This window comes from Chiloscyllium plagiosum, chromosome 26, assembly GCF_004010195.1.
Source record: "Chiloscyllium plagiosum isolate BGI_BamShark_2017 chromosome 26, ASM401019v2, whole genome shotgun sequence".
NCBI classification, from domain to species: Eukaryota; Metazoa; Chordata; class Chondrichthyes; order Orectolobiformes; family Hemiscylliidae; genus Chiloscyllium; species Chiloscyllium plagiosum.
The window spans coordinates 53299437-53312694 of NC_057735.1; the positions used below are offsets into that span (position 1 = coordinate 53299437).

At 41.1% G+C, this 13258-nt stretch overlaps 1 protein-coding gene across 1 annotated transcript in view; it reads right to left on the reverse strand.

The window, feature by feature from the left end:
• The window catches only part of LOC122563007 (lysine-specific demethylase 7B-like), a 103473-nt gene that overhangs the window by 54514 nt on the left and 35701 nt on the right, over positions 1-13258 (reverse strand). Inside the window, exons 10-14 of the mRNA XM_043716310.1 lie at positions 11017-11108; positions 9987-10076; positions 7648-7872; positions 7435-7559; positions 6434-6585 (exon numbers count right to left, since the gene is read on the reverse strand). Coding sequence (XP_043572245.1) covers positions 6434-6585; positions 7435-7559; positions 7648-7872; positions 9987-10076; positions 11017-11108 — 684 coding nt within the window. The remainder of the gene's footprint in view (positions 1-6433; positions 6586-7434; positions 7560-7647; positions 7873-9986; positions 10077-11016; positions 11109-13258) is intronic.

A 13258-nucleotide genomic window follows, 5' to 3' on the forward strand; every position in this document is an offset into this window, starting at 1 on the left:
TGGACTGATAAGTGGCAGGGGGAGTTCAACTTGGAAAAGTGTGAAGTGATTCACTTTGGAAGGTCGAATTTGAATTCAGAATACAAGGTTAAAGGCAGGATCCTTGGCAGTGTGGAGGAACAGAGGGATCTTGGGATCCATATCCATAGATCCCTCAAAGTTGCCACCCAGGATGATAGGGTTGTTAAGAAGGCAAAGGTGTGTTAGCTTTCATTAGCGGGGGATTAAATTTAAGAGCCGCGAGGTTATGCTGCAGCCCTGTACAGCCCTGGTAAGACCACCACACTTGGAATATTGTGTTCAGTTCTGGTCGCTTCATTATAAGGAGGATGTGGAAGCTTTAGAGAGGGTGCAGAGGAGATTTACCAGGATGCTGCCGGGTCTGGAAGACATGTCTTACGAAGGAAGGTTGAGAGCGCTTCGACTTATCTCATTCGGGCAAAGAAGGGTGAGAAGTGACTTGATAGAGGTGTACAAGATGTTGAGAGGCATAGATAGATTGGATAGCCAGAGACTTTTTCCCATGGTGTAAATGTCTATCACGAGGGGGCATAATTTTAAGGTAATTGGGGAGATGCCAGAGGTAGGTTCTTTACACAGAGTGGTGGATACATGGAATGCATTGTCAGCAGTGGTAGTAGAGTCAGATACATTAGGGACATATAAACAATTCTTGGATAGGCACATGGAAGGGTATGTAGGTTAGTTTGATCACTTCAACAACGGAGATCTTCCCTCAATTTCTGATCACTATCTAACCACTTCTAGGTGTTGTTTTCCTGAATTTAGCTCATCCCTATGTATTGTAATAATACTATCACTGATTAACAAAGCCACCCCTCCAACTTTCCTAGGTTCCTGACCTTCTTAAATGCCTTGTATTCTTAACATTCAGATCTCAATCTAAGTCATCCTGTGGCCATGTCTCTGCAATAGCTCCCAGATAGTACTTTTTTCTATTGGTGCTACCTGCTCCGATTCCATGCTTTCAGATAGACAGTCTGTATTTTTGTCATTTTATTATTATCTCCCACCTTATATGTTGAATTATTGTTAAATTTTACAATGAACTTGTCTGCAATCTTTGATTTGCCAGATATTCCCAATTTGATCCCTTATCACCACCATTTACTTCAAAATCCTCTCTACTTCCCTAGTACACATCTCACTAAAATAGCTTGGGTTCAGGTATAGACTGCCCCAACAGTACAGATCCACTTTCCCTAATACTACTGCCAGTGCCCCAAGAACCAGAACCTACATCTGTCACATCAGCCTTCAAGTCTGCATTCATCTCTGTGGTGAAACGGTTAAAAATTATGTCCCAATACATGTGTGAATCTAACCGGAATGGAGGTGTTGCTTAGTCCCGTGTGAATCTTATTACACACCTCCCCGTGTGAATCTTCTTATCTGTATGTAACCAGAATGGAATGTGTTTTTTAGCCTTGCTCTGCTGTTCACATGAATGTTTATATCTGGAAAAGAGTATATCAGCTGGAAAAGTCTCCAGTTCGGTGAGTCTGCTCCGGGGTTACGTTTAACCGCCGAGCGTGGGTTGTTGGCAACCGCTCTACGAGAACTGACGGCTCCCAGTTCCGGTAACATGTAGAGTGAGTATAAGCCAGACCCGTTGCATGAGACCGGGTTGTGGCGACGCTGCGGGGAATAAAATGCCCATATTCTAGCAGACTCGCCTCTTGGTCGTTTGTTCTGTGTCAGACTACTCTCCTACGAACCTGACCTTGAGAATTTTTTAAAACAATCTCTCTAATTTAATTTTAGAAATGAAGGAAATCAGTATTAAAGAAGAAGATTAAATTAAGGAAATAATGGGTTTGAAGTCTGCAAAATTACCAGGGCCTGATGACTTGCATCACAGAGCACAAAAGGAAGTGGCCCTGGATATATTCAATGCATTGGTGGTCATCTTTCAAAACTCTACAAACTCTGCCACCTTCATATCTGTAGGAACTGCTCCACTATTTACAGAGCGAGGGAGAAACCAGTTAGTTTAATATCAGGACTAGGATAATGCTACAGTCTATAATGAAAGGGATGATTAGAAAACATTGAGAAACCGTGAACAGGATTGGATAAAGTCACTAGGAGAAAGTGAGGACTGGAGATGCTGGAGATCTAAGTTGAAAATTGTGGTGCTGGAAAAGAACAGCCGGTCAGGCAGCATCCGAGGAGCAGGAGAGTTGATGTTTCAACTGTGAGCTCTTAATCAAAACTTCGACTCTCCTGCTCCTTGGATGCAGGAGATATGGTTTTATGGTTATAAGTCCATGGTTTTATGAAAGGCAAATCATGCTTATTAAATCTATTGAAGTTTTATGAAAACGTAACTAATAGGGAAAACCAATGGACGTGATGTATTTAATTTGATTTATTTATTGTCATGTGTATTTGTTGAATTTTCGGAAGGCTTTTAATAAGGTCCCTTGTAAGACATTAGTGGGCAAAGTTAAAGCACATGGGATGGCAGTTAATATATTGGCATAAATTGATAATTGGTCAACAGACAGAGAATGCATAGTGAGAATAAATGGGTCTTTTTCTGGGTAACAAGCAGTGACTACTAAGATATTGCAATGATCACTGTTTTACAAATAAATATTTTATAAACAACCTGGATGAGGGAACCAAATGCAACATTTCCTAGTTTGATGACACAAAACTTGGCAAGATTGAGATGTCGGAGGCGGCAACTAGGAGGCTAAGTGATTTGGGCAAGCACATGGTAGATAGAGTAACACATGGACAAATGTGAAGCTGTACATTTCTGTGAGAAAAACAAAAAGGCAGAGTATTATATAAATTGTTATATGTTGGGAAGTGTGGACATACAAAGGGATCTGGGTGCCCTTGTATGCCAGACTCAAAGTAAACAGGCAGATGTAGCAAACAATCAGGAAGGCTAATAGTATTTTACTCTTCATTGCAACAGGTTGTGAGTTCAGAACTACCTTACTGCAGTTATACAAGGACTTGATGAGACTGCACCTAGAGCTAAAAATCACAACACCAGGTTATAGTTCAACAGGTTTATTTGGAGGCACTGGCTTTCGAAGCGCTCCTTCATCAGGTGGTTGTGAAACACCTGATGAAGAAGCAAAACTTCAAAAGTTGGTGTCTCCAAATAAACCTGCTGAGACTATAACCTGGTGTTGAGAGATGTTTAATTTTATCCCCCCCAGTTCAACACTGGCTCCTCCAAACCATGTAACTATAGAGCCATAGAGATGTACAGCATGGAGACAAACCCTTAGGTTCAACTCGTCCATGTCAACCAGATATCCTAACCTAATCTAGTCCCATTTGCCAGCACTTGGCCATATCCCTATAAACCCTTCCTATTCATATACCCATCCAGATGCCATTTAAATGTTCTAATTGTACCAACCTCCACCACTTTCTCTGGCAGCTCATTCCAAAAACACACCACCCCAGTGTGAAACAGAGGGACCCTTATGTCCCTTATAAATTTTTCCCCTCTCACTATAAATGTATGACACCTAGTTCTGGACATCCCCCACCCCCACCCCCACCCCCACCATTTCAGGGAAAAGACTTTATCTATTTACCCTATCCATGCCTCTCAAGATTTTATAAACCTCCATAAAGGTCACTCCTCAGCCTCCAACACTCCAGAGAAAAGAGTCCCAGCCTATCCTTGTACATCTTTTCTAAACCCTTTCAAGTTTCACACATCCTTCTGATAGGAGGGAGACCAGAATTGCACACAATATTCAAACAGTAGCCTAACCAACGTCCTGTACTTCTGCAACATGACCTCCCAACACCTATATTCAATGCTCTGACCAATAAAGGAAGGCATACTAAACGCCTTCTTCACTATCTTATCTACCTGCGACTTCACTGTCACAGAACTGTGAACCTCCACTCCAAGGTCTTTTTGTTCAGCAACACTCCCCAGGATTGGTTGTGTGCAGGTTTGGTCTCCCTACCTAAGGGAATGCAGCGGAGGCTCACTAGCCTAGTTCTAGGAATGGCAGGATTGTTCTTGGAGAGTTTCGTTCAATTGGGCCTGCAATCTGATTGAAATGCATAGAATTCTAACACAACTGGACAGACGAGATGCAGCGAAGAAGTTCTCCCTGACAATGGAGTCCAGAACCAGGACAGTCTCATGATAGGGGTAGGCCATTTAGAACTAAGATGAGGAAAGATTTCTTTAAGCAAAGGGTAGTGAATATATGAAATTCTTTAATCACAAAGTTGTGGAGGTCAAGTCCCTGAATATATTATAGAAAGAGACAGACTTTATTTTGATTTTAAAGGCATCAATGGTTAAGGGGAGAGAGTTGAAATATGGTATTGAGCTGGAGGATCAACCGTGATCACATTAAATTGATTTTTTTAGGAGCAAGCTTGAAGGACCAAGTGGCTTACTCCTAGTTTCTTTTCACTTTACACTGACTATTCAGAAATGCTTCTCTCGTTCTTCCCTGTTGGTGGTACCTACATGGACCACAAAGACTGTCTTCAACTAATACGACATTCCCTTTTACTGCCCTTACTCGAATGGCTTCCTCTACCACAGTGCAATGATCATTTAGATCAACAACCTGCAGACCTCACTCTCATCCAGACAAAATGAAAGAACATCAAAACTATTGGGACAATTGCAAAGTTGAGGCTCCTGCACTTCTGCCCTCCAGGTCTCCTTTCCAACCACACTTGCAGTCTCAGCTTCTTCCCTGACCACTGATAAAACCAAAAAGACTTTTATTCCAGAGTGGTGTAATAAAGAGGAACAACTTCCCACTCCTCCATGATTCATCTGTAATTGCTCTACCGAACCACCATCACTCAGCAGTCCCTCCCGACTCCACACCCAGCAGCCCCTCCATCGGTTGTGGAATAATTGAATGTTGAAGGTGGTAGATGTGGTGCCAATCAAGCAGGCCGTCTAGTTCTGGATGGTGTCAAACTTCTTAAGTGTTGTTGGAGTTGCACCCATCCAGGCAAGAGAGAAGTATTCCAACACACTTCTAACTTGTGCCTGAAAGATGGTTTGGAAAGTCAGGGGAGAGTTGCTTGCTGCATTATTCCTAGCTTCTGACTTGCTCTTGTAACTACTGTGTTTATGTGGCAAGTCCAATTGAGTTTCTGGTCAATGGTAACCCCCAGGATGTTGATAGTGAGTCAAGGTCATTTCTGGTTGGAGATGGCCATTGCCTGGCATTTGTGTGGTATGAGTGTTATTTGCCACTCATCAGCACAATTCTGGATATTATCCAGATCTTGCTGCATTTGTCAACTTTTCAATCAACTTTCACCCCATTCACCCACAATCTTTTCCGTTTCCACTCCTACCAATTCATTATCAGCATCCTATTCTTTAGTAAATTCTGGTACAAAGTGTCCACTAAGAATTCTAGTTAGCGTTGGTCTGCCTAAGCTCATGACAGCAGAATGCCCCTAGTCAAGTTGTTTCAGTTCAACTCAATGCTGGAATCTACGCAGTAATGTGGAACATTACCCAACATATTCCTGAGGGTAGTGGTCTGAGGTGCAACCATCTTCATCTTGTTTATCAATGACTTTCCCTCCATCATAAGGTCAGAAGCGAGGATGTTCACTGATAATTGCAGTGTTCAGCACCATTTTGTGGGAACGAGAGAGACTCACGTTTGGTATGTTGCCTCCCATTCTTCTATGTTCTATTTACGACTCCTCAGATATGGAAACAATCCATGTTTAAATGAAGAGCCAGGTAAAGACCATCTCGACAAAGAAACAATCCAACCATGTTAGCTTGAGATTGAATTGCATTACAATTACTGAATTTCCCACTTTCAACTTCCCCATGGTTATGAGTGACTTGAAATTGAACTGTTTCAGCCATATAAATACAACAAAGACTAGAGAAGGTCAAAAGTTGGGAATTCTGCAGTGAGTACTTCTTGGCTGTCCATTATCTACACATCATATGTCAGAAGTTGATGGAATACCCTTCACCTGCCTGGATAAGTGCAGCTTCAACAACACTGAAGATACCTGACACCATCCAGGACAAAGTATGCTTGATTAGCACCACATCCACTCTCAACAAGATAAACTACAGTAACTTAGCAAGCATCCACCTACAGAATGCTCCAAACGAACAACCTCTTCAACTGAGAAGGGCAGAAGATGCATGAAATAACAACCTAAGTAACACTTCAAGCCACACACCATTCCCACTTGGAACAATAATCACTATTCCATCACTGTTGCTGCGTCAAAATCCTGGAGCTCTCCAGGTCAAGAAGGCAGCTGACCACCACCTTTTCAGGACAATTAGGGATGTACAATAAATGATAGCCTAGCCAGTGATGTCTTTGTGTCATGAGCAGGTTAAAAACGCCATAATCATAGGTACTGCTTTAATCAAGTCCAGTGGATGTGTACACAGACTTACTGTTCAATGGATTTTGAGATTCTAATTTCTCGTCCTCACAATCAGAGCTATCTGCTTCATGTAGCTTATTACACCGGTCATCTGACTGGTCCTCTTCTTCAGCTTCACTGTCTGTGCTGCATTGATCGAACTCTAACTCATCCCTGTTATGACTGAGGGTTTAAAAAAAATTCAACAGGTTATAACAGCGAGTGGGAAGATTTTCTGAACTATAAAGTGCATGCACACACCAGAGTGCATTTATGGGGGTCGAAAGAAGCAAAGGAGAAGATTTCCTAAATATAGCATAAGATGGAAAAATGGGATCCATTGCTCCCGCAGTTATGTTCCGTGGACATGCTGCTGCTAAGCTATTTGACTTCCCCTTGAGATTTATGGATACATAAATCAGTGCCCAGACAAATTTGGCTGTGCCAGGCAATGCATGACGCAGGATGGCCAGGCAACAGGTAAAAGTGTTTCAAACCTCTTTCAATATTCAAACAGGAAGGTAATGAGATATGGCATATTAGAACTGATCAGTCCAAGAGGAGATTTAATTGAGCTTTTAAATGCAATGCATTTTGAAGCCAATTGACTAACAGTGACAAGGAATTTCAATTTTCACAAAGTAAGGAGCGAGGGAGAGAGGCTAAGTGAACTTTCCTAAACACAGTTTTGTAGTTTGGAATATGTGCAACAAAGAGTGATTGAGGTAGGAGACCACCATGTCTGTTATGGACAAAGATTTGAAGCAGAGTCGAATACAACATTACAATAATAGAAGTTGGTGAATTTATGGTGAAGCGATCAAGAATTGAGCTGGCATAGATATAAAACAAAAGGCCAAATTGCCTGTCTGTGCTTCTCACACACAGAGCTCTCTCAAGGTGCTGTGCCTTGGTTCCAATGCTTCTGGAGGTCCACAGGAAGTGGCAAACTAGGAAGATGGATGGAGGAGTGGAACTATTTTCAATGCAAGATCTTTTAATACTTATAATATTCTACATCTTGGCACATACCTAATAATCCTCCCTTTTGAAAGGACCAATTGCAAGTTATTGTCACTGGGGCCTTTCTCAGCTCCTGAAGATGGTGATGAGGATTTGCTGATCTTTACTCTCAATGTGGAGCTAGACATATTGTCCTATTAATGAAACACATTCATAGATACATTAGTAGGGAAATTTGTTACACTATGTTAAAGATGAAGTGCTGAATTGTACATCACCCACCTCACCCCACTGAGCCATCTCCATTTTCTTCAACACAGCTCGAGTGTGGAGCTCCAGAATGTCCAGGTCCGAGTGTATCCTGTTTGAGGGGTCTCTCAGCCTCCTACATTTCCTCTTGCCTGGGCTTATAGTGGAGGGGGAACTTTTGTCCTGAGTGACTCGTGTGGCTGGCACTGTGGCAGTGATTCCCTGAGACTTTATGGGTTTATTTCCTGTGTTCATCTCCTGCAGATACAAATGCAGAAGTTTTATACAAAAGTGATCTCGATACAGAGAACGTGAAGGCACAAAGATCACCCAAATAAATTTCTACTCTGATTATAGTTGGTAGTCATCTATACTCTGGAAAATTCCAGAGGAATTCCAGGGGAAAGTCAGTGAATGCACAGTGACAGACACTTAAGCAGAACTTTCATAATGTTCAGGAGGAAGAGCAGTTGTTAAGACCTGATGGCCTGCATTCAAGAGTTTTAAAAGGACATTTTTACAGAGATAGTGGAATTGTTAGGACAAAATGTTCCATAACTGGCAACACAAAAATACGTTGGAAGGATGTGACCAGGATGTCACAAGGGTCTGCAGAGAGATACAGACAGGTTAAGCAAATAGGCAAACATTTGGCAGATAGAACATAAAAAGAGGAATGGGAGAGTTTTCACTTTGGCAGGAGGAATAGAGGAGTAGAATTTTACTTAAATGCAGAAAGATTGCAGAAAACTAAAGATCAATGAGATGCGAGTGTCCTTGAGTCACAAAAAATTAGTATCCAAGTTTAGCAGGTAGTGGGGAAGGCAAACAGAATGTTAGCCTTTATTTCAAAGGGAATGGAGAATAAAAGTACGCTGATTTTACTAAAATTATACAAGGCATGAGTCAGGCTACTGTGAACTGCTTTGGACTCCGACCTAAGGAAAGATATTCTGGCGCTGGAGAGAAGGTTCACTAGGCTGATAACAGCTATGAAAGGATTATTTTGTGAGGAGAGGCTGATTAGATGTGACCTGCACCTCATTGGAGTTTAGAAAAATGAAACATGAAATTATTGAAACATAGGAGATTCTTATGGGACATGACAGGCTAGAAGAAGAAAGTATGTTTCCCCTTATGGAAAAGTCTTGAGCCAGAGGGCATTATTTCTAATTAAGTAGTCGTACACGTAAAACAGAAATGAGCAGGAATTTCTTCTCTCAGAGGATAGTGAATCCGTGGAATTCGTTACCGCAGAGGACTGTTGAGGCTGGGTCATTAAGTACATTCAAGACTGAGACAGGCAGAGTTTTAATCAGTCAAGGAATAGAGCGTTACGGGGAAAAGGCAGGAAAGTAGAGTGACAGTTATCAGATCAGATATGATAACATTGAACGGCTTTCTTTTGCTCGTATGTCTTATGATCTTATTCTGGAAGAATTCCAATGGATTGGAAAACTGCTAATATGATACTTCTATTTAAGATGGAGGAAGACATAAAGCATAAAACTAGGTAGTCCAACATCTGCTGACTGGAAAATGTTACAGTCCATTATTAAAGAAGAAATGGCATAATATTTTAAAAAGCCTAAAGCAACCAAACAGTCAACGTGCTTTTTAAAAATGGGGCTTAATGTTTGCCAAATTTGCTGCAGTTCTTTGAAGATACAACAAGCAGAGTTGATTAAGGGAAATTTGCAGATGTGGTGTATTTAGATTTCAAGAAGGCATTCAATAAGGTGACAGATAAAAAGGTACAAGAAAGGAGCTGTACCTCATTGAAACTTAATTAGGCAGGATAGAGGTTTCCCCACACTGGGGAGTTTAGAACAAGGGGACATAAATTTAAAAATAAGGGGGATGGCATTTAAGATCAAGATGAAGAGACTTACTTTATTATGAACATGGTGACCTTTAAAAATGCTCAGTCTTGGAGTTTATTTAAAGTCAAAATTGATGAATGTTTGATTATCAATGGTGTAATGGGTTATTAGGGGGATATGGGTAAAAGACCATGAAATGGTCTATCAGTCATGACCATGTTAAATGGCAGTGCAGAACAACAGGTTGAGTGGCCTGTTCTTATGATTCTTACAGTCAAGTTCAGTGAACTTGGTTATGAATTCAAAACTTGAATCTCATCTATAGCGATGCTTCTACAAAAATAGGACAATCAGGGACTATTTGAAATGATTTACAAGGTTGACCTTATAATTCAATTGCAATGTTACCTGAAGCTTCGAGGGGCAAGTTACATCAGTGTACAAAAAAAGAGACTTTGCAGAGAACCTTCCTGCCTAGTCATACAAACAAAACTCACACCATCACAATTAGTGCACCAACAGATCAACTTAAGTTGTTGCTGCTTTTACCTCCACAAAGCGAATTTCCTTGCCGAGTTCTTTGATCAGCTGCCCTGGTCTGATATGATCTGGGATTTCATATGGGCGGTCAATCAAGCCCTATAGTCAAAACATATACAAAAAGATGATTTTAAAAGTGTTCTTAAACGAATGCGCCACCCTTACAGGAATAATCGAGAGTATGTTGATTAGAGCCACCCCCAGATGAAACACATCCAAGGCTATTAAGGGAAGCAAGAGAATAAATTACAGAAGTCCTGCTAATAATTTCCCAAACTCTCAGACTATAAATATTGGTGTCAGTTTAAACAGTGGCTCATATAGCTTTAAAAGGGAGCTAGGACAGACAGAGTTATTAGTCAACATGACCCGTTGTCCCTGCATACTTTAGAACCATGAAACTAAATGTTTTTGGTTCTCCCAAACCCTTCTGAAGTGAATTACTTTACACTTTCTTTGTTAAATTCAACATGCTCGTACATTTTACTATTTTATCCTTGAGTTGGAGTCAGTGGGCATCAGCCTCACTTCCAAATTTTGTACCATAGGCAAATTTTGAAATTTTACTCCACGTTTGAACAGTAATATGTACCCAAGGAAGTGTTGGGTCTGAGCTGGGAAACACCACTGCCTTCCAGCTTCCAGTCAGAAAAAGCATCCAACCTGACTTGCTGTTTTCTATCCTCAATTGTTCAAATTTTCTTTTGACCCTACTTGGGAGTCTTTCAAGCCTTACCCACCAAAGATGTAAAACTGACATCCTGTGGTTCAGCATTCCCCCGAATCCTTGCTTGACCAAAAAGAGTATTTTATTCACTTTCCAGTTCTTTGGTACCTCTCGTAGATCTTAACGATTACCAACTTACCACCAGTTCTGCAGTCCTATTCTATATGTTCATCATTCATTCAATTTCTCGGTCTGCAGATGCTATTCGACCTGCTGAGTATTCCCAGCTGTTGTTTTTATTTCTGGAAATCCAACATCTGCATTATTTTGCCCTATTTGTCTAGTTAGTTGATATTTTTATCAAAACTGTACCTCTTTCTGAATCCAGCATTTAAGTGTGGGGATTAGTGCCTTGACTCCTTCTATTAGGTATTCCTGTGGTTGGCAACTGTCCTCTCGCATTTCTGAACACAGAACCAAAGAAGTGAAATTTACTTTCTTAGCCATAAATCAAGAATGCTATTTAATTTATTGCTATTACATCATTTGAGAAACAAAAGTAATCAATGTAAAAAGAAAGTTGGTATACCCACACAATAGCCAACTAACCAACCACTCCATAACACATTCCTTCATTAATCCATATATAATCCCTTTCCATTTGATCAGGTTCTTATTCAACCTCCTTCATTCCATTAGAAAAATTATTTTAATAATTGTCAAGATTAAAGCATATCCACCCAGTATTATCTCTGCAAAAGCCCCTCCATGGCACTGACATCCTTACAAAGCCAACATGCCCAAAACTGTGACCTAACCAATGTTTCATACAGATACAGTCATTTGATAGTACAGAACGTGAATAAAACTGGAAAAACAGATATTGTATCAAGCTTTTTATTTTGCACTCACCAGGACATTCACAAGACCAAAGTCAAGAGAATCAACATTTCATATTGAATTAGGAAAAATGCTGACAAGTGATAACAAACCAAGATGACGTTCTGTCGATCACAAATTAGTAATGAGATATATAAAGTTCAGTGCTGATGTGATGCTAGATATTTAGGCTGCACATTTCAAAGACTATACATCACATCAAAAACTTCATATCTTCTGCTGTTTGCATACAACCAGCCCATGTTTTAACAAATAAAACCAGTGACCATCACCAGTTCTGATTTCATGATTCAACAATATTTGTTAAATAAAACAAAGTGTGCCAGGCACTATGCTGAGAACCAATTTAAGACCACCAGTCTGGCTCGTACTGGAAGCTACAGGTATTAAAACACTGGGTCTTGTTCTTTGCAGAGAATGCACATTGTTTTTATAGTTGAAACCGCCACAATGATCATTTTTGGTTCATCAGTCAATCAGCCTGAAGGAGTCAGTCCATGTTTAAATATAAACAGAGCTTAGAAGCTAACTAGCAATTAACTGCCAAGTAGTGTATTTTCCATGGTAATGCATCACTTCGCAACCTGGATAGATGCGAAGTGATGCATTTTGAAAGGTCAAACTCTAATGCTGAATATAGGATGAAAGACAGGATTCTTGGCAGTGCGGAGGGACAGAGGAATCTGGGTTGCAAGTACATAGATCCTTCAAAGTTGCCACCCAAGTGGATAGGGTTATTAAGAAAGCATATGGTGTTTTGGCTTTCATTAACAGGGGGATCGAGATTGAGAGCCGCGAGGTTTTGCTACAGCTCTACAAGTCCCTGGTGAGACCACACTTGGAATATTGTGGGCAGCACGGTGGCACAGTGGTTAGCACTGCTGCCTCACAGCGCCAGAGACCCGGTTCAATTCCCGCCTCAGGCGACTGACTGTGTGGAGTTCGCACACTCCCAGTGTCTGTGTGGGTTTCCTTCGGGTGTTCTAGTTTCCTCCCACAGTCCAAAATTGTGCAGGTTAGATGAATTGGCCATGTTAAATTGTCCATAGTATTAGGTGAAGGGGTAAATGTAGGGGAATAGGTCTGGGTGGGTTGCGCTTTGGCGGGTCGGTGTGGACTTGTTGGGCCGAAGGGCCTGTTTCCATAATGTAAGTAATCTAATTGTGTCCAGTTCTGGTCGCCTACAATAGGAAAGATAGAGGCTTTGGAGAGATGCAAAGAAGGTTTACCAGGATGCGGCATGGACTGGAGGGCTTGCCTTATGAAAAAAGGTTGAATAAGCTCAGACTTTTCTCTCTGGAGAGAAGGAAGAAGAGAGGAGACCTGATCGAGGTATACAAGATAATGAGTGGAATAGGTAGAGTCAATAACCAGAGACTTTTCCCCAGGGCAGGATTAACTAGTACGAGGAGTCATAGTTTGAAGATATTAGGAGAATGGTATCGAAGGGAAGTCAAAGGAAGGTTCTTTAAGCAGAGAGTAGTGAATGCATGAAATGCGTTGCCAGCTGTGGTGGTGGAAGCAGAGTCATTGGGGACATTTAAGTGACTGCTAGACATGCACATGGATAGCAGTGAGTTGAGGGTGCGTAGGTTAACTTACTATGTTTTACATTAGGATTAAACCTCGGCACAACATCGTGGGCCAAAGGGCCTGTTCTATGCTCTATGTAATATCTCAACTAATCAAAGGCTCCTTGTAAACAAATCAGCGC